Source organism: Abrus precatorius, unplaced genomic scaffold, assembly GCF_003935025.1.
Source record: "Abrus precatorius isolate BTA unplaced genomic scaffold, Abrus_2018 Scaffold8, whole genome shotgun sequence".
Classification (NCBI taxonomy): Eukaryota; Viridiplantae; Streptophyta; class Magnoliopsida; order Fabales; family Fabaceae; genus Abrus; species Abrus precatorius.
The window spans coordinates 32938875-32960787 of record NW_020874428.1 but is presented as its reverse complement, the minus strand read 5'-3'; the positions used below and the strand labels follow the sequence as shown (position 1 = coordinate 32960787).

General features: G+C 29.3%; 3 protein-coding genes across 3 annotated transcripts; all 3 read left to right on the top strand.

Moving 5' to 3' along the window:
* Positions 1–409: 409 nt before the first annotated feature.
* Positions 410–1033, top strand: LOC113874746 (transcription factor bHLH146-like). The gene has a single exon (XM_027512960.1). It carries the CDS (start codon positions 410–412, stop codon positions 1031–1033), a length of 624 nt encoding a protein of 207 aa, XP_027368761.1.
* A 4927-nt stretch (positions 1034–5960) lies between these two features.
* On the top strand, positions 5961–7739 carry LOC113847253. Its single transcript, XM_027476236.1, has 3 exons — positions 5961–6232; positions 6320–6490; positions 6908–7739. The coding sequence occupies exons 1-3, from the start codon at positions 6081–6083 to the stop codon at positions 7146–7148; spliced, it is 564 nt and encodes a 187-aa protein (XP_027332037.1). The 5' UTR covers positions 5961–6080; the 3' UTR covers positions 7149–7739.
* A 10903-nt stretch (positions 7740–18642) lies between these two features.
* On the top strand, positions 18643–21667 carry LOC113847736. The gene is made up of 3 exons (XM_027476993.1): positions 18643–19054; positions 20254–20477; positions 20949–21667. The coding sequence occupies exons 2-3, from the start codon at positions 20256–20258 to the stop codon at positions 21546–21548; spliced, it is 822 nt and encodes a 273-aa protein (XP_027332794.1). The 5' UTR covers positions 18643–19054; positions 20254–20255; the 3' UTR covers positions 21549–21667.
* The last annotated feature ends 246 nt before the right edge of the window (positions 21668–21913 follow it).

Sequence of the window (21913 nt, the reverse complement as noted above, 5' to 3'; positions counted from 1 at the left end):
TCATAATTCAATATCACTCCAATTAATATTTTGTGCATTGGTCAAGGAAACTTTGGTGAACTTCAGTTCCTGAACCAATAACTTCAACTGCCTTCAATTGTTACCTCCCCAGAACAAGCACTAGTACTTTAAAGGCCTATTTATTTTACCTTCATTATGTCCTATCATATATAGCTGACAAGCAAGCTTCTTCGGTATCCTTCTCTCGTTTACTTTCACTATGTCCTATTATTATTTTGCTTTGTCTTTGCCCCTTTATCCTACATCTTCTTCCACTATCACACCAACCATCCTTCTTCATCCTCTTCTATAATCCCTTTTACTGTTTAAATTTTTTCTTTAGGGAACAAAAAGGTCTTTTTGATTTCTTCATTGGCAGCATTCTTGTCCAACTTAATTGCTGGATTGAATGGAGGCCCAAAGAGCTAAACGCAGGCGTGTTTACTCTCTTGAACCAAGCAAAATAGTACAGTCTATATTTACTAGGAATTATTTGAACTATTTAGTTCCAGCATTGATGAAGATAAAGGAAAAGAGTTCTATAGAAGATAACGGCCATTGTGATATTAACAATGCTGTTAAGTATGAAGTGGACATGGCAATGGTGCTGTCAGCCCAAGGTTTTGCATGGAGCAATGGCCTTAACGTGAAGCTCCAAAGGGATCATGTCAATGCAGTTAAGAACACTAGCTTTGTTGAATCAAATGAGGCTGGTACAGGAGGTTATGACCAAAATGAAAATGTTCCACTGGGTTTCTCTTCAAACCCTAGCACAAAGTCCCAGGTGGAAATTTTGGGGAGCAAGTGTGAATCCAAGGACATGCCAGAAGTTAAAAGGGATTTAGCCGAAGAAAAAGATGATGATGATAAAGATGAGGACATCAACACCAAGTTGAAGAGGTTGAGAAGGTTGATACCTGGAGGGGCAGAAAAAATGTGTGATGAACAAATGGTTGCAGAGCTTGAGAGTTATGTAAGCTGTTTGCAAATGCAGGTGAATGTTCTTCAGTGCCTTCTGGCAGAAACGCGTTAACTTACATGTGTCTTGCATTTCCAAAAATTACGCCATAAGCTATGTTAAATTCAATTCCCAGAAGCTATGTTACATTAATTAATTTTACTGTTGTATAATTTGAATATGGTTTTACATGCATATTTTTTTTCCTACTGTTTAAGGGAGAAGAGAATGGAAAAAAAAAACGGCTAGAAGAAAGTAGTAATTATAACAATGGTTCTTTCTCCAATTATCTCCAATTGAATGAAAATGTTTATTTTAGTATAGTTTATATAGACGGGCAATAATTTACACTTGCAAAAGATATGTCAGTTAAACTAAAAGCTGTAACTTCATATTTTTCATTTGTATGTTAGAGTTAACGCAAAAAGGTACTGTGTTCAATGATCTTCTGCTTTGTTTTCTCACAACCACTGCATCTGAACACTTGCTTTGGCCTTGTTTACGGAATCTAAGAAGTGTTCTTTTTGGACCAGCAAAGTCATGCATCATTAAGACCCTTGCCAGCAGGTAAAAAATTATGATACAACTGGCTTGCTTTTTCGCGAGTTGCTCAAATGATCAACATTTTCTTATGGCCCTTATAAAGGAACAAACACATATCATTAATGCTCAAGTACTAGACAAATTTTCCATAATGAGACCGAGGGGCTACACTTTTGGATTTTGCGTTTCAGAAGGTACACATGTTTAACTGAAGGGTAGAGGAATCAAGCATTCGCCCCACTCCACTAAGGTTTTAGATTTCAAACCAGTTACATAGAAAAGCATCTTCAAGATATGTGATGGTTACAGAATGTAACGAAACAACATTAAATTCTAGTGTGAGGATGTGAAAATTCTTTATTTGAATTAACAGTGGAAAGAGTGAATTATTTCAATTGTATGGGGTACACTTTTAATTTGGATAAAATAAAATATTCTTGGAAAATGTTAAATTAGTTAATTAACATTAAATTTTGGCAAAAAAAGTTATTTATAAATTAAGAGATAGAAACAGAATTCTTTTTATAGTGTATTTAAATATATAGATTGTTAATTTGAGAGATTGCGCTACAATTTTACTTTATAATAAATGTATAAAATATAGATAAGGGGAGGAGAGAGAGAAAGTGAGATAATAATATAAATTGAGAATGAAAAGATGAAATGTTTCAAATAAAGAGTAGGAAAAATTGGATTATTTAAAAAGATAAATTGGGAAAATTAAATTACTTCTCTGTTTTTTTAGAAAATTTTAAAAATTAAGATAGTTTTAATTATATTTTTATCTTTATATAATTTTAAATAATTCATACACTTTTCACAAACGAAAAGGCTACAATAAATGTTGTATTAAAAAGCATGAGTAACTTTAATATAAAAAAAGACATTGTTGATTTTTTAATTTATATATTATCTTATTAACTAGAAATAAAACGAAAAGTAAATTATCTCTCAATTTTGGATGAGTTCGTCCCAGCTGATTTTGGAAGAATTCTCCTATAAATGTTTCTTTGTTGCAATGCGTGTTGTTACTTACGTTGTCCATTCCTGCACCAAAATAAGAGAAGAGAAAGCGCAAATTAGCCATTTGTGTGTCAAATAATAGATATCATGCGTTAGAGTTGATTAATGATAATTATGGAGTTCCATTATTTCGACATTTAGAATTTTAAAGTTTAATAATTAATAATTGATAAGTTAATTAAAATTTAGAGGTGATTGCTTTGGTACATTTAGGTTATAGAAAGTTTTGGCACATTTTATAAGTAGGTATATAAAATTTAAATATGTGATAATATTTAGTCACCGCATTTATTATTTAAACTTTATTTAATTATTTGAAATAATTTTTAATTTTTAAAAAATGGGAAAAAAAATCATCGAAGTCTATTGCATAATTTTAAAAAGCCTATTCACTTTGTGAGCAAACACAAACGTTGAGAAGATGTAAGATAACTTAATGACAAAGGCATAACCTCAATCAATAATAAATATTGAGCAAGATATTAAGTGTAAGGAATATCAACTTTGACAAAGGCAAGAATTGAACAAATAACCTCAGAAATATTCTTTTTTTTTACCAAATTTATCCTAGCATGCAGTTCAATTTTTGCAAAATAATCTATTGAAATTATATTTATATAAGTCATATAAGATTATTTTTAAATATATAAACAAAACAATAACTGAAAGATTGACTTGCACATAGCTTATTACTATTTAATTAATGCACCAAAATTGTAAACAGTAATAGATTTATTTAATAAGGCACCACAGATTTGTCAAACTTAAAAGTTAATTACAAATTATAAGCCGAAAGATAATTTATCAAATCAAAAAATAAAAAAGCATTGGATAAAATTAATTATTTAACTAAACGATAACTAATTTGATAGTGGCATGAATTGGCATTTTCTTTTTACGACACTTTTGTGATGCAATAAATAAATATCTACGCTCGAATCGCAGTCTTTGGATATTTGATGAAGCAACATCAATCCTTATTCCCCAAACATCTTTCGATTGCGACTATCAATCACTTTTCACATTCAAAAGCTATCAGCGTCATATTCCTTCATTTCACATTCCAAAATTTTTTAGCACTCAACTCGTAAGCAAGTTTCTATTTACACGTCAAGTTTTCATAGAATTTTGTATACTCTACTGTGCGTAATGTGATAATTTTTTATTTAGTATGTATTCAATACAATATTTTTTATTACTACTAGTTTCATTCTTAGTTAAAATATGAATATTAAAAAATCACTTGCAATCTCTTGACTACTAAACAATATCGAAATCTTTTGTAATAGTGTATGGGAAGAAGATTAAAAAAGGAAGCCATTGATGAGAGTTGCGGGAACGGTAAGGCAACGAAGGAGGTGGAGTGGTTGGATTGGTTTAAATTAAAGCTAGGGGAAATGGTTGAAGATTAAGTATCATTTTTTGTGTTAAGCTTTTAAGATCCATAAAGAAAGGAAAAAAGCTACCACGCATTCATTATTCATTAACAAGAGAATATGTACAACGGTAAATATTAACGTATTTCTTTATATTCAAATAAAAAATTAACATTTATCATTAATCTACTAGAACAAATGCATATCTAAACTATATTATAATATTCTATCTTTTCAATTATGAAAACATTTTAAAATTACTAGAGTGCTGTTAATAATAATGAATTAAAAAGTTAATAATTAACTTTTGTAATTGCAGTCAGAGTTAATCATTCATGTGACTGTAAATCATGCAGTAACCTTTTCTTTTGGAACCAAAGCTGATAGCTAAAGATTAATTTCTTCAAAACGTAGATAGAATTATTTATTAATTGTGTCTGATTTTGTTGATTGAAATTTCCTCTTGTTAACACAATAACAATTATTTTTTTTGAAAAAAAATCTTATCATCGTGTAACATTTGCATGCATTCACACCACCTTTAATTTTGTCAGTTTCACAAAAAAGTGGAAGTGTTAAATCACTTGTTTGATAGATAGTCAACAAAACTCAAGTTGCTTAAGAGGAAGGTAAACACTTCTCAGCAGAAGCGATTTGCGTCTTTTGCAAAGCAGACATTGAGACCTTGTAGCATTTCTTCTCCGGTAATTTCTGTCATGTCACTCTTGGATTGGCGATTATCAATTTATGGAACATATTCTACAGCATAGAGGCTTGCTAAAGGGGAAGAAAGTTTAAAAAATTTGTGAGCTTTTTTAAGGCTATATGTTTCGTGGTCTCTATGAACTGTCCGCAACAGTGCTGTTTTCAAACAGGAGGATTTGAATTTGCATTTACATTTGATTTGGTCAAATGTAAGTCATGGTCCTGGTTTTCTTCTCTTTTAACTTTAGTTCAAGTGGGGTTGTCTTTTTCTTTTGGTACTAGACAATGTTTCTAATCACCGGTTAGAGCACTTCTTATTAGTATGTTTCGTTCAGATTAAATTTGGAGAAATTGTTATTTATCCTTTTGAAGTTCCCTCAAAAACTAAAAGAAATGAATAAATATTTCTTTAAGAAAAGTTGAACAAAAAATGGATTGCTTTTATTTTTAATAAAATTAGTTTGTTTTTTATGCAAAATGGATGGAAAGCGGATGATCAATGTAATAATGTGCAGAGGTGAGAGACACTCTGGAAACAGCACCCACTGCCCACTTCCATACATTCCATGTTGCTCCTGTTTCCTAGCAAGAGGCTTTTCTTGTTATACAACCTTTTTTCAATTATAACATTCTTTTAAAACAAATTTTTAAAATATATTAATTATTTTAAAAAACTAAAGTCTAAAATCACTTTTAAAATTAATATTTCAAAGGGTTTTGCGAAAAAAACCCACCTAGCAAGGTTTGCACTTTTGTTTTTGGTAGGATTGTTGATTATGGCCCATATAACAAAGGAACAAAGCAGAAAAGGCTTGAAGGCCCAGTTTATATTGGATTTGTAAGCACATCATTTTGACTAAGTCATTTTTATTTTATCTTATTCTATTTTATTCTTTGGGTTGGGTAGGTGCTTTGGAAATATTTTCTTTCCTGAATTAGGACAGAAAACATAATTGGGCCAAGATTTTCAGAAAGGGGTATTTTTTGTTTTTGGGATGAAAAGGAAAATACTAGACAAAAGAATTTTTAAAATTGAAGCATAATAATAAGTAGTATTTTTTATATAGTGTAAAATTATTATTAAATTATTTTAAATTTTGAAAAATAAAATATAATGATTAATAATAAATATTTTATTATATTAAATAAAATCAAATATAAATTATAAAATTAAATTTAAATTTATATATAATATAAAACATATTTCGCATGATAAAAATAGTTAATTCTTAAAAATACTTTATTTAATAATTCTTCTCATGGAACTCGGATTATATTGAGAGATTTATAATAAGCAAAGGTGCCGCGTGGCATCTGGAGAACCAAGAAAAAGGATGAGGAAAGACAACTTGGCTTGGTTTGTGATAAAAAAAAAAAGGGTTTGTTGGAGTTTGAGCACAAGAGAATTACGAAACAACAATCACAATTCACATTAAGATTCACATCTGACAGCAAAATCTTGGTTGATTCCAGAAATGTCCAGCATAGCCTCCTCACACCATAGCTTCCTCACCAACGCCCTTATTCCACTCACCCACAAGCCAAAGTTTAGGAGCACCACTGTTACTCTCCCTTCAGTTAAAACTGTTTGCCGCAGTTGCCCCTCACATGACCAACAACCTCCAAGGCATCAAACATAACATGTTTTTTTTTTTTCTTTTCATTCATGTTTTCCTAGGATTAGGATTAATTTAACTCAATATTGTTTTAACAGGAAGAATGAGAACAAATTGGCAAAGTTAGCAATGGTTGCACTGGCCGCTGGGGTGTTAACACTAGGCTCAATTCATGATGCTTCAGCTGCCAAAACTGGTGGTAGAATTGGTGGCCAGGCCTTCAAATCATCAGCTCCCCGCTCCTCACCAAGAATCAACAACAATTCTAGGTTTGTTTTTAATTTTTTTTATTTTGCTTGTTATGATTATTGCAATACTCATCTTTTCTGTTATGCTTTTAGTTACTTTATCATACTCTTATAAGTTATAACCAAAGCCGCAATTATTAATAGTCTTTCTGTTGGATTCTATTTCTGAAAAATATATCATAGGCACAAAGGTGTTAATGTTATATATCTTTCAGTAGTATACTGGATAGAACTGTTCTATTTAGTTATAGTTGATGTGTAATATCCATATCCTGGAGTATCATTAGAGATCATATTGGAAGAAAAGAAATGTCTTCTATACTTTGGATTGGATAGTTTGATAGAACATTGGAACTTTTGTTCGCTAATTCCATATTACACGTATCACTTATATGACCATATGAAGTTCTTGTATCTGAAATTCATGTCAATTGATAGGACCAACATCTATGTCAATCCTCCGGTGGCGCCTCCGCTAGGTGGTTATGGCTATGGTTTTGGTGGGCCATTCTATGGTGGCTGGGGATGGTCTCCATTTTCTTTCTATGCACCAGGTCCCAGTGTAGCAATAGGCGTTGGAGGTGGATTTGAAACTATTCTTCTGTTTATGTTTCTTGGTGCTGCTGCTGCAGTTTTGAGGAGGTTCTTAGGGTCAAGAGATGAAGATGATGACTACTAGCAGTATAAAATGCTTTCTAATACTTGGAGAGAGGGTGTTAAATAGATGTTTATAGGAATGGCAGAGTGATGACCATGGTGACCAATTAATTATTTGATGTATTTTGAGACATCATACTTGAAAGCGAAGCATTCATGTGCTTTCTAATCCACTGATTTAGATGCATAGAGATACATCATACTCATTCAGGGGAAGTTTTTCACTCACACTAGTTTAAAAAAATCAAGAAAATATCAGATTTTGCCCATTCAAATCATAGCCCTTTAACTTGATTTTTTCAGACGTTCAAGATTGATGGCAATAAGAAATGAGAGAAAGCTATGTCCAGAGAGTTACCATTTAGATTTGTTATGTTATTCTGCTAATTCTTTATCCACTAGGTCATATTGATGCAATAGAGTTAACGTAAAAAGCATCTTCCCAACTCCCATGACAGAAGGTATGAAAATTGCATGTATAGGACGAAATGGCGATTGAGGGTGCTATAAGGAATGTTTTCATTTAATTAAGCCTGCTAGCTTAAAATCTTCTGAATTGAAACTTAAGCAAATCTAATGAAGACTCCATTGGAGAATACATGGGATTTTGTGTCTAGATAGAAATTCAACAGAAATCTATGAATCAAATCAAGAGGTATGGCTTAATTGGCAAACTGAACTGTATATGAATGGACTTTACCTGTGGTGCCGGATTCCAGACCAAGCTAAAAATGGGCAACCATGGAAATCTATGCCTTTTGGGTCTAACATGCGGATTTAATTCCTCCAAAGTAATCAATAGGTGAAATTTTAAATTATTTTGATAAACATATTCATATATTTTATCATAATTTTATTTGTTAGTATTCTAATCAACCGTTGTAATTATATTCTAACATCATAGCCAAGCTTTCTGAAACTCAACGAGTCTTTTATTTTCATCAACAAGTGTTATGCCCACAAATAGTTTAGAAATTACCTTGTACAAAAACACCTGATACGGTACATATCACTTTGGATCCTCTCCAGCAAGGTTTTGGTGCAGCCAATATCCTGCAAAATCCCAACCGTTGAATATGACGATCGAATGGAGGATCACCATAATCCAAGTAACACCTTGCAATTCTAACAGCTCAGACCTTGACTTTCGTTCTTCATTCTAATACATACCTGACAAAAAATGATGATAATTCCAAAACAACATCAAAGTTTTCAGATAAATATTTATCTAACTCTATACAAATCCAAATAACAACTTGACCAATAAACACTCCAAAAATAAAAGAGAGGCAATAACCAAAACTTTCAAAATATATCATCCTTAATTTGTTGTATAGATTACTGAGACTAAAAACTATAATGACAATAACTATGATTAGGACTTTGAAAGTGAAAAAAAGTAGTAAATTGCTGATTTGACTACAATATTCAATAAATAACTTGGGCGTAACAAATTATAGATGTCAAAGAAGGCCTTTTAAAATGCTGATGCATTACACAAAAAAAATAGGATTAATTAGGTTGAGCTTTGTTTTGGAGTGAGCTGGATGAGTTAGACCCAAGACAACTTTGGGCCATTTCCTTGTACACAAATTTTGCTCTTATTTTTATGCTTGCTTTTCAAACCATTTCATTTGGGTGATCCATCAGAGGGAGACATTATGAATTTATGATGAATGAATTACGAAACTGAAACTTTCTGCGAGTACAGTACACGCTAATAAGTATGAACAATAATAATAATTGTGAATGAAGTAATTAAAGTCTAATAATCACCTTAAAGTTTGAGGACAGTGTTGGAAGTCAATGTCACCAAAAGAAGTTAGAGTCGGAGTGTACTGTGGTAGTTATTAGTCGTAGTCACAACTCACAAATGTCTTTCTACTTTATTTGTGCCTGAGTGTTTGTAGATTGTCCTAGAATTGGCGTCAGAACAAATCTACAAAGTGTTTGGTGACCGAAAGTCGAAAGATTTCTCTTAATTTTTAGGAATAGTATTAGTATCATCTTTTAAGATTGAATTTAAGTTGTTTAAAGTTCAAATTAACAAGTTTTCATTAGAAAAAATATTTAGACTTAATTGCTTTTTAGTCCTATATTTTAACACGTACGATTTCGATTTCTTTATTTTTAATTTTTAAACATTTAAATTAAAATTTTCACTTAAAATTTGTATCTAATAACTAACCAAAATATAATTAAAAAATTAAATCTGAGCAACTAAAATTAGGATGACCAAAATGACTGAAATGTTAAAATATAGTGACTTAAAACTACAATTAAGCATATAAAATTATAATAATAATATTTTTTAGCAAAAAATTATTATTATAAATAGTTACAGTCAACCTTAAAAATCAAAGTTAACATAATTGTTAAATGTATACTAATATTTTAGTTACGATAAATGTTAAATAAAAAAATTTCTATAATTTTTAATAAACATTTTTTTCTTCTAATTTCTTAATGAGTGGGCTAAGAATAATGATCAATTATAACATTAAAATGGTAGTTTGAATGAGAAATAGTGATAATAGAGAAAATGAGGAAGAAATGGCGGTTGGTTTCCTCACGCACTGGGGTTTGCCACAATAACAAACCAACCAAATATGAATGCATTACCTCCCAATCAAAACTAACGGACCCACACTCCACTCTTCCTCCTTATACTTTCTCACATTCCATTTACGCTATGTTTCTTTCTATCTTTTCAAAATAAAATTAATCTTTTAAACTTTCAAATATTTAGATAAGCTTGAAAAAAGGTTTAAATCTAAAAATATCATATTATATATATATAAATTTATCTCAATATACTCGTGCACGGGATAATCCAAGACATGGAAGCCTACTTTCTAACAAAAAGCAATCTTATCTTATACGACCCAAAGAAAGTCTTCTCCCCCTTTCTTTTCAACTTTATTTTTTTATCAACATTCCTTTTCATTTCAACTATAGCATTATACATATTTATATCTCATAGTCTTCTTTTCCTCTTTCAGTTCACGATTAAATTCTTGTGTTTAGATAACGTTTTTTTAATTTTTAATGCACTTCAAACTTCTATTTAAAGATATTTCACCTACTAATTAACTTGGACTTTCAAATTTTAATTACAAAGTCAAACAAATCTCAATAAATTATAACTTTTAAGCATTCATAAATTAAAAAATATACAGTTATTATATTAAAGTTATAAAAATACAATAAATATTATTTATTCTCAATTTTTATTGACAATAACAAAATCTTAAATTATATATTTCATTTTTATATGTCACACATATAACGGCCTCTTTTTCCCTTTTAAATTTATTCGAAAATTGATTTTATATTATAAGAATATAAAATAAGTACTCGCGAATTGCACAAAACAGTTCTTTCAAAAAAATTCTTTATTTCTTATATCTGAACTAAATAATAAGCCAGTCGTGAAAAAAAGAACGTATGCAGCTTAGAAAGAGATGAAATATAAAATGTTGTAAGTTTTATTTTGATTTAACTATTTTAAATGTCTGAAATTCATAACACTCAGTCATTAAATTAACCAAACAAAGGTGGGAATCAAAGAAAAAATTCTCTCTACCAATAATGTTGTAATCTTAAGAAAATGTCAGAATAAATATATGAAAGTAAAATGAAAATTGGATTCTCTCCATTTTCCAAAAGAAATGAAAAAAAAATTGTCCTTTAAAAAATTTAAAAATATCAAAATGATTGGATAAAGAAATAGATAAGAAGAGTAGAGATAGAGAAAAAGAAAAAAAGAAAAAAAAATGAACTCATAAATGATGCAATTATTGCCTATATAATGCTGAAGCGTTGAAATTGATTAAATTAAGAGGAGTTTTACTACGAGATTTGAGCTTGATTTATATTTTAAGTGTATGGTATGAGTTTTGTATTTATTTGATATAAAACAATCTGAATATGGCTTTTTTGAAATTCTGCTGAACTTAAAAAATAATTTTTAACAAGATATTTAAAATAATTTTTTAAATTTACTTAATTAAATAAGTTAATGAACACAATATATTTATAAAGTAACTAACTTAAACTTTGAAACAAAATAACAATTTTTTAAAGTGTTAAATTAAAATTTAATATAAAAATGGTATACATTATGTTATTATTAATATTTGTTCAAATAATTTGACACATTAGGCTCAGAAGACTAAATTTAAATGACCTTATATAAAGTTAATGATTTTGACAAATAATATTTCATTCATCCCTACTAATAACAAAAATGAATAAGGAAAAGTACAACATAATAATTTTGGCAAGAATAATTTAGGGGATTAAGGATGAAAACATAACAATAATAATAATAATAATAAGAATAAGCAGTAGAATAACGTGGGAATGAAGATATTATTAATAATGAAGAGAGGGTAATGGGCAATGGGTAAAGGTTCCGAACTCCTAAGAAGAGATAAGGCTTAGTCCAAAATGGGGAGATTCCTTTTGTCCTTTAAATATCCATTTCACGCTTTTATTTTTATCTTATTGGTCGCCAAGTCAGACCGATTCTGATGCATCGAATGTGGCAGCTGAATTTGATTCTATTTTTTCAAATAAAATTAAAGGCCATGTCCTTAAATTTAAAGCAAGTTAAAATTAATTTTTTAATATTTGAAAGTTGTATTTAGAAAAAAAAAAAAAAGAGAAAGAGAAATTAAGAGAAATTAATTATTATTTAAAATTTGTTTAATTAAGAAGAACAAGTTTTAATGAATTTTTTAAACTTTTTTAAACTTTCACAACTTTTGTTTTTTGAGTTTCTTTATTTTGAGATTTTTTCTCTCTCATTCTCTAATACTCTTTTATAAATAAAATTTTAACTTTTTTAAAATATTTTTTTTAAAATTATTAATTTTTAGAAAAAAATATTTATTTTTTAAATTTTTGTAAAAATAAAAAATATAAATAAAATATATAAAATATAATATCATTTATATAATTAAACCTTCTATCACTCTTTACTATCTTTTTTTAATATTAAATGTTCAAATAAAAAAAAGATTTAACTTCCCTTTCTTTTTCCTTCAAATTTTTTTTATTTTTATTTTTAAACTTTCAAATATAATCTTTCTATCTTAAAATATATTACACACAAATTTTTTTCAATAAATTAACTTCACTTAACGAAACTTGTCATCGTTTTGCCAACTCTTCAAATTCATATGCATCTTTCATTTGCCTTGTCAATTACCCAAAATCATGTTTTTTTTATTATTAATTTTGTTCATTTGTATTTATTTGTTAATTTTTAGTTTTATTACTTAAACAATTAATTTCTTTAATATATGTTTAAAATTAAATAATAAAAAATATATATAATATGTTAAAAATTATAAAAAAAATATATTTTTAATAAAAAATATTATTTATTAAATATTTATCCTGTTTTAAGGACATATACTAAAAAATGAAATTTTTATTAAAAGTCATGATTGGTATATATTAATAGTATTATAAATGATAAATTTTTTCTTTCATTTTTTTAACTAGTATCTCAAAAGTATTGGTAATAATTGAATTATATATAAATAAAAAAATACATTATTTTAAATACACTAACAATGTAAAATTTTTCCATTATTATCTAATTATAGATTGCCATATTAGTAAAATAATTAATTTTATAATAATTAATATCAAAATCATTTTAATGTATATTCTAATTGATTTATAGTGTAAAAATTTTACACTAATAATATATAAAAATTACAATCATAATTAAACTTTTCAAATATTTGAAGATATGTATTACTTGATTTTATTATTTTTTGACATAGATAAACATGGTAACTTTTTTTTTTTCAATCGGTAATAATAAGATCGGTAACAAGAGAAAATAAATCAAACTCTCAAGTCTCTTTCCAATATGGAAGATTCAGAACTAATCATATTGTGCATACAAGTGTGACATCACTTTATTTAAGGTTAAATTAATTAATTATTTCTCAAATTATTTTGAAGTTTTTGAATAAGTCTATCTTGATAAAATATTATTAAACATTTTAATTTGTAGTTATTTTTAATCGAAATCTTAACTGAAATTTTATTAAGGTTCCGTCAAAATGCAAGGACCTATTTAAAAGGTTTCAAATAATTGCGAGTGTAAATTTCTAATTTAATTATTTAATATTTTAAAATTATTTAAATAAATTTTTTGTATTTTAAAATATATTAGTTTAAAAATAATTAAAAGAATATATAATTTTATGTACTTGAATAATTATAAATTTTAAAAAAGTACAGATTTGTTTAAAAATTGTTAAAGAACTTAAAGATTAACAAGTTAGTTCTACTTTTATTTAACTACAATTATTCGAGCTTAATAGAGTAGGCAGGAGGTTCATGGGATTAATCTATCTGAAGCAATGAGCTCCTTTGGCCTAAATCAATAAATGAAAAGTTAAATAGGCTTTTAACCAAACATGCTTTAGAGAAAAGCTCAATCAAAAGTCAATTGCTTCCTAAATCAGCTAACTTAAGGCCTATTAGGAAGCCACATGAAAAAAATATCCTAACTAATAAAAAATTGATCCCAAAACAGGTCAAATCACAAATTGACCATTATATCCTCAACACTCGGTTGGAGCTTGAAAACAACATGATAAGAATACTAAGAACCATATGCATGTTGGGCGACTGACAAGTGTCACCACCATAATTTTTGGACCCCTTATCACAACATTTTCTTGTCATACCTTATCACAATCCATATAATATGTAAGTGTGAATGTGACCTATGAATCTTCGGATCATGACGGCACTTAGTGTGGCAACCATTTGTTGAAACTCAAGCAACTAATTTGAAGTGACCAATTACATTTACAATCGTTTTTTTTTATAATAAAATGGGGCCCACCAGATGCATCCAGAAGATGAAAATATGCTCGAGATTGAGATCCAATAAACGATTTATTATCTTGGGATAGTGTGTACCTTTTGATTAATTAACCATGTTTTCTTTAGACCCGTGAAATTAAAATTTAAGTTATAAGGATGGGGGACAAATACAAGACAGACAAGGACCACCTCTGGATACGATAATGATCGAATAGTTAAATGTTATTTATAGAAATTGACAAGACTTAAAGCTAATAAGAATCATGAACTAATCCAGATAGAAGCCAAGAAAAGAAAATAAGGGAACAAAGCAGCATTTTAGGGATGGAAAGGCTTATGTGACGAGTGACTATGTAGTTATTTGGATTTATCTTGAGAAAAGAATCTCTTATGGGTTTGTATGATCATGATAGATGAAGATAACTACTTAATAAATAAAAAGTGTCGGTACTATTTCTACTAATGTAGAAAGTAAAGATAGAGTATATAATGGAGAAAGATTTGTAAATATCTCTTTAGAATTTAGAATGTAGACATACTTATAACACAAAAAAAAGAGTGTATAATGTGTGTCAATTTTAGGTGTTTTAAAAAAAAGAATTTGTACAAATTGAAGCGAATTTGAAAAGGCATATGGATGAGTGGTGATGGGTGGGTCTACTTTCGGATGGCTTGGGCCTTAGTAAGGCTACAACGCGTGCCTTTCTTGATCTAATTGAAGAAGCTACGGCAAGTGAAATCCAGGACTGTTCTTTAATCATGCATACCCTTACTCTCGTTCTCTTTTGTTTTATGCTCCAACACCAAAACCTGGGTTGGTTTGGGTTATTTATGGATTGGTCAGGTGTCATTCTACCAAAACATCCTCAAGATCAGTTCAGTGTAGGAATCTTGTTCAGCAATTTAAGTTTGGTGAGTCACGCCCACGTACATGTCACCTGTTTATCTGATTTTCAAACCTGGGAGAGCTTGGTTTTATTACCGTACGTCATGCTAAGAATAAAAACTAGCTAATGACAGACAAGATCCTCTTCAGGGAAGATGGATGCAAATCTCATCTTTGATTTTGACAATGTTTGATGTCCACCACAAATTCGTTGGTCTACTCAGATATAGAGAATCACATAGGCAACAACGTCACTCTCCAAGAAAATCGAAACTCATCCCTCTCTCTCTCATCTTAGTTTTGCCGCTCATTGATAATCTCGCTAATTTGTCATGTCAGGTTCATACTAAGACATGACAATAATTATTAAAAATTTATTTATCTTTTGTTCTAAATAAAATGTACTGTTAAATTATAATTAAAAACAACTTTAATTTCTTGAAAATAAGTCTTGCTAATTAATATATTTAAGACACTGGTTGAAATTTTAATAAGCAACTTTTTTTATATAAAAAAATAACGTATAGCTCTAGATATATTAAAATTAAAAAATATTTTTTATTTTCTATCTCTTATCAATATTTAAAATTTTTTAGTTAATATTTATCAAAGTAAAAATATTTTTATTTTTAAAATAAATTTGTTTTATATGAACTTTTTGTTTCATAATTCAAAAGTCAACGGTGACACATTAAGTTTTTAGTATATTGTAATAAAAAAAGTGAAAATTTATTGATATTAGGTGTTAGACTTGAATATTTATAGTGTTTAATAATTTTTTATAAAATATAAAATTAATTAATTTAATTGTTAGTTTAACAATTATAATTAAATAAATAAATTTTATAAAAATAGTATTATTAAATGTTTAATCATATTATTTAATATTAAGAAATAATATATTTTTAAAATATAAATAAATATGACAAGGTAAATAAAAGTCTGAAAGCGCCATTTAATATGATGAGTATATCTCATCAATTTGAAAACGTACAGAATGAAATAACATAAGCTTTTTAGTTACTGATAATAAATATCAAATATGTTTTTTAATAAATATTATTTTTAAATATTTAAAATCATTTTTAATGATAAATGTTGATACCAGTACATAGGTCATCAAAACATTAAATGACTCGAAAATTAATAGTTTCGTCCACCTTTTATTCACTACCGTCTAACCATTTTATATTCGTGAAGCTTTTACAAAAAAATCTTTCTGCACAATAATTAACATTCTTCAATAACCATTATGTTTTATACAATAGTGAAATTATAATTTCAATCAAGTATTTCATGGCTCTATATCGTTAGGCAATTTCACCATATATAATAAACGTGGAAGAAATTTCTCATCCTTTTCAAAGTGTTGATCCAATTCCTAAATAAAATTAGGAGTCTCTCGTATATATACATGCCATTGAAACGAAATAAAAAGGGTTTTGTTTAAAAAAAAACAATTAAATAAGTTAGGCTGTTAATTTTGTAAAAAATGTATTAAATTAAATACTATTTTTTTAATAAAACTTTTAATTTTTATAAACAGTGAAACTATAGTTTTATACATACATTAAATTAAGTGACTTTTTATAATCAATAAACTCCTTAAAAGATTTATAAAATGAGAGAAATTAATGTTACTTCAAAGAAGAATGGATAAGGGATAATAAATTATAAATATCAACTACAATTATTTGCTCTTTTGCTGCTACCCAGACCAAAATAAAAGAAAAACAGACAACAAAATTAATTCAAGGAACACCTTATCACGCGTGTTATTGATCAATTTGCCGAACCAATTGTAGCATTTAAGGCTACACCATACAAAACTAGAGAGGAATTCCGGACAGAAACTAAACAAGTAAGAGACAAAGACAGGCCTATGAAAGGATATTTCAAATAGCAAAATCTATGTTTTTCTTAACGATTCAGAATCAATTATTGGACAAATATATATATATATATATATATATATATATATATATATATATATATTTTGTGGTTCTGATTTATGCGCATCATAATTTTGAAATCTTGGAAGCTTGTAAAGTTGAAGTCTATATATGGAATTTATATTGCCATTCAGCTTTTATGGGGATAGTGATGGGTGAGAGAGATGACAAGTTTCTCTTCTCTCAGTCTTAACTCCCATGTTTTGCTTTGCTTATTACTGACAACTTATTAACATTTTTCTATTCACCTTGACGATTAAATTAGATTAGATGACCATCAATGTTTTTTAATTAACACGCAAACATTAAAGAAATTTTAAAGATATAATAAATACATAGAATTAATAGATATTGTTTAGATTTATATTTTAAAATTTTTTATGATTTATTGATATAATACACAGGATTGCTTGATATAATATATTGTTCTTTGTGACAAGAGATCCATGTTTTTTGAACAAGAAAATGATCACAAATCTTTAAAATTGTAGGGAAACTACAGGAGAGTGAAGGCACAAGTGAAGTGGGAACATTTCATTTCTTGCTTTATTTATCATGTTTTCTGTTTATAGTTCATAAATAGACATCTTTTCAAGGAATTTTACAGAAGAGTGAAGGCACAATCAAGGTATTATTTCTTGCTTTATTTATTCTTCAAGAGGAAATACAGAATGAGTGGAATTCACTTTATCTTTTTTATTTGAAAATAAAAATCATAAATTAGGTTTCATGTACAGCGAAACATATAAAGGTTTTTTTTATTTATTTATTTGACACCTTAATATTTTATTATATTCAACTCTGATTAAGTAAGTGTTTGATTCTATGATGAGTCTACACAATAACACAAAAATTTAATTTTATAATATTTACCAAACATTGTTAATTGGTAATTAACTCACTTCTTAACACAATAGAAGTGTGTTTAGATTTACGTTTAAATAATTATAAATTTATGTTCACTTTAATGTTAATTAATTAAAAAATTTAATTATAATTTAAATAATTATAAGTTTTTTCTAATCATAAACTAATTTAAATTTAGTTAAATGAAATCATTTAAAAAGGTAAAACTCGCTCAAAGTTACTTTTTATCATTTATAATATTCGAATTAAACATTTTATTTAAGAAAAAATAATTACCTTTTAACTTGGACGAACAAATGTTGGGAGTAAAGGAAAAATTTTGTTGAGAGGCAAAGAAGAAACGTGCATAATTGCATAATATTAGATCCTCTCAATAAAAGTTGTGATTATTTGCATCAACCTACAGTGTACGAGAAGGAAAATAGTCATTACCAATTTCAAATCCCAAGCCCATGAAATTTACTCCTGTCGAGAAAAAAATATTATAAGGAACCCCAATAATACCTGACATATTTGGTTTCTTTTCTTATGAAATCTCAAACACAACAGTTGGTTGTTCTGCATGTACGGAAAGAATAATCAAATCCCAATAGTTGAATTTTCAAAATCAAGGAAATTTTGAGTGAGTGAGTGAGAGAGAGAGAGAGAGAGAGGGGTATAGTAAAAAAGCACCAACTTTGATTGCTCATGCATATCTTGATCAAGTCCTGTAAGACTTTGTCTGGAATATCTTGTTCATTGGCCTACATTGGCTCATGTTTAGAAGTGTCATTTGTTTTTATTATACATATTTGTGGGGCCCTCTCTCCTAAACTTTCCCACGTTACAGTGAAGCAACAACATGTACAAAATACAATCAACTACAGTAAATGTTAGAATACAGATACAAAATATTCATATATTATATAATATGAACATACATCTATCTCTCTCTCTCTAAATAACACATAGTCATCATTCATACACATACATACAGACACATTGCTACTCCACCTTTTCTCTTGCCTCCTTCCCTCACAGCCTGTCAAGCCTTAATTATTAAATTCATGATTACAGTTTCAAGTTTGAGCTGGTTGCTTTGTTGTTTCTTAGTAAAGGGTTGAATGGTTCTCATCTGCCAGGAGATTTGCTGCTGTCTATGAGCTTTCTCAGGATTCTCCAGGTGGTGCACTGTTTTGGATTGATCCGTCCTTTGCCTCGAAAATGATTCAAGGAAAATCATGAAACAATTGGCCACTTGTAATATTAGTATTAGTCTTTATTTCTAAGGCTCACTCATGGGTATAAATGCTGGCATGAGGGAAGACGATGTTCAATGACTTTCATCACAGAAACCAGCAATTTTGGTACTACTTGTTACAGGTATTAGAGCTACAATCCACGTATGTTTTTCCACTTACTAGAATCAGCATCAAATCCTAGTGAAAACTTTTGTTTATGTGGTAACTCAAAACATATATATGGTGTTTGAGGGTGTTGCAGTTTTCTGACTTCTGCGATTCAATGCTTCTTAACTAAGTATTAAATTCATCACATTAAAAGCATCTTTTGTTGTTAGTTTTAATTGCCACGGATTTGGTATCACTTGTCCATCCATGGTGGTACATCAAAAGTTTCAAGAATAACAAAAAGAAAACAAGTTGACTTGCACATGTCCTTGACATGAAAACTCCGTGAGGCTATGTGATGCAGTGATATTTGAAATTTCTTGATTTCATTTTGAGTGCCGATTTATTTTAACTTCAAGGATATAAAGTTTGGTGGTTGTATTTAGAATAGCTCAAAAAAGCTTAGCTTTATAAGAAACAAGCATAAGTGGGAACTTTTCAGAGGCCAGTACCTAGTAGTAGGAGATGAAGATCACTGTTATAGGCCTTATGGCTAGTGCTGCTGCTGTCATCATACAATCAGAGACCCACATATTAGTTGGTTTCACTATTGCCTACATCTACTGTTCATGTTACACGCTTCTTAGGTGTCCCAGCAATGTTTAATTGCACGTTCGAAGATTTCAATGAATAGATTCTCTAGGTCCCGTCTCTTTCCACTTTTGGTCACTAAAGTGAAAGCCCCTATTTTGACAAATTATCTTACAGAACAAACTAGAATCTTTTCTATACATATTGCCTGCATCTATTCACCAAAAAGGGCAATGACAGAATCTTGCAGGATAATAATGTCAGCATATCATGACTGATTGATCATGTGGAATTTTCATTTCAATTCATTGCCATAGAACTGATTGATTATGGTGTGAGGTATGGTTACCTACCATTTTGGGTTTCAACTAGAACTAAATTCTGAGTTTCCAGTTTCTGTTGTTTATATATATAAAATCAAATTCTCCAATCCTTGGCCTAGCTGAATTTCCTGATCTTCAAATTTTAGCTCGAGAGATCATAATGATAACTTCATTGATTAACATAAAAACAGTCAAGGAACAACACAAGTTTTATTCATTACTTCTCTCAAGAATTTGCACAGTAAAAATAAATTTTCTAGTTTTTTACTCGATTCATTGACCTTGCACATACAAGGTGTTGAAAATATTTTTTTTTCAGGTATGGGAACCAAAATTGAATATTCCATAAATCTTCTAGCAACCTTAGTAGACAGCAACAACCTATCTGTTGGTGGAGTGCATGTCTGGGAGCATTATCAGAGCAACCATCAAAGGACTGGAATCTATAAATTACGAGATCCCATGGATAGGATGCTTGACAGAAACAATAAAGAATCCATCAAAAAGACAATGCAGAAGCATGAGGACATCTTCAAACACCAGGTATTCTAAAGTGTGGTATATGATTGAACTTTTCATCTTAACAAATATGGAATATGGAATTTAGGTTGCCATTCAATCAGTGCAACAAATGTTTGGCTACATGAAAACCAGAGTCATGGGGTCAATCAAGGGTCTTATTAAGTTTTTTGGGTGTAAATTCATGAGCATTCAAGATTAAAGGAGAGGCTGTCCATTTATGTAGCCTTTCTTTATCTTTGGAACCACTGTACTGCATATTACATGTAAAATGCAAATCAATCATAATACTTTCACTCTGTATAATGAAGTCCTTCATTCTGTGACATCGTATCCATGGCCCTATTTTTATCACTCAATCAACTTGATTAATCAACAATTCTAAGTAGCCATCATATGTGAAATATTAGTGACAACCCTGTTGAAAGGACATGATGATCAGCTATTATTTTAATCTTTTACTAGTTAGCAATCACAAAGATTGGGAATTTGCAGGTAAGAGAACTACACCGGGTATACAGTGTGCAAAAGATGCTGATGGATGAGCTCAAAAATGAAATTAGACCACATAAATTTTGGAACCCCATAAATGATATAGATGTAAGCTATCCACATTCCACTGAGCAGCAACATCAAACAACACAGATTTCATACGGCTCTGATTTCCATGTAAAAAATTTGAGAGAGGATCTAGGCTCCAGAGAAAGGAGTGGAAGCTTCTCTGGAGACATCATCAAAATGCAAAGAGGTTTTGATCTTGAAAGGCCTGCTGAGGGAGACACTTTCACTGTAGCGCGTGGCTTTTATGAAGGTGAGGCGGGGCCTAGTTCCCGCACAGCATTTCAGAGTTGTAAAATAAGCACTAGTGGTGGCTTTGATGAAGAAATGGAAGTGGATTTGACACTAAGTATAGGAGGTAGCCAAGTTAAGAACTCTCATATACCTCAATTATCATGTTCAAACTCAACCAATGAGAAATCAGATAGAGTAGTAGAATGCAATGACCCCACCACCCCAATGACCAGCTCCACTGTGACATTTACTCAGGAAAGAAAGGGGCCACATTGGCTTTCTCAAAGTCTAAAGCTTAAATAGCAGCATGACTTGTTTGTTTGTATCCTTTCAACTCTTACATGGACCACCGAATTTATATGGTTCATGCATTCAGATTCCTATATTAGTTTCTACTTTATTCCAATAAACAATTAACTTCTACACCCACTTCTGAGTTCCCTTTCTGTATATAGTAACTAATTCGCAATACTTCTAAAATTGTTTTCATTCCCTACATTTTTTTTCTAACTAAATAATGCTATTGTAAATTTTGAGTGTATTTCAGCATACAGGAATCTAAAAGACTAATGAACTCAACAAAAAAAATTTCAGTATTTTGTAAATGATACGCACCGTCACCAAGTAGGCTAAGAGATCACATGGCAAAGTCTCGTAATAAATGGCTA

What these genes read in the sequence shown, in the direction of transcription:
- LOC113874746 (XM_027512960.1), top strand. Translation starts at nt 410, where the DNA reads ATGGAGGCCCAAAGAGCTAAACGCAGGCGTGTTTACTCTCTTGAACCA.
- LOC113847253 (XM_027476236.1), top strand. Translation starts at nt 6,081, where the DNA reads ATGTCCAGCATAGCCTCCTCACACCATAGCTTCCTCACCAACGCCCTT. An exon ending in CATGACCAACAACCTCCAAG is followed by an intron (nt 6,233 to 6,319) that starts GCATCAAACATA and finishes TTGTTTTAACAG; the next exon opens with GAAGAATGAGAACAAATTGG. An exon ending in AGAATCAACAACAATTCTAG is followed by an intron (nt 6,491 to 6,907) that starts GTTTGTTTTTAA and finishes GTCAATTGATAG; the next exon opens with GACCAACATCTATGTCAATC.
- LOC113847736 (XM_027476993.1), top strand. Translation starts at nt 20,256, where the DNA reads ATGGGAACCAAAATTGAATATTCCATAAATCTTCTAGCAACCTTAGTA. An exon ending in AGGACATCTTCAAACACCAG is followed by an intron (nt 20,478 to 20,948) that starts GTATTCTAAAGT and finishes GGGAATTTGCAG; the next exon opens with GTAAGAGAACTACACCGGGT.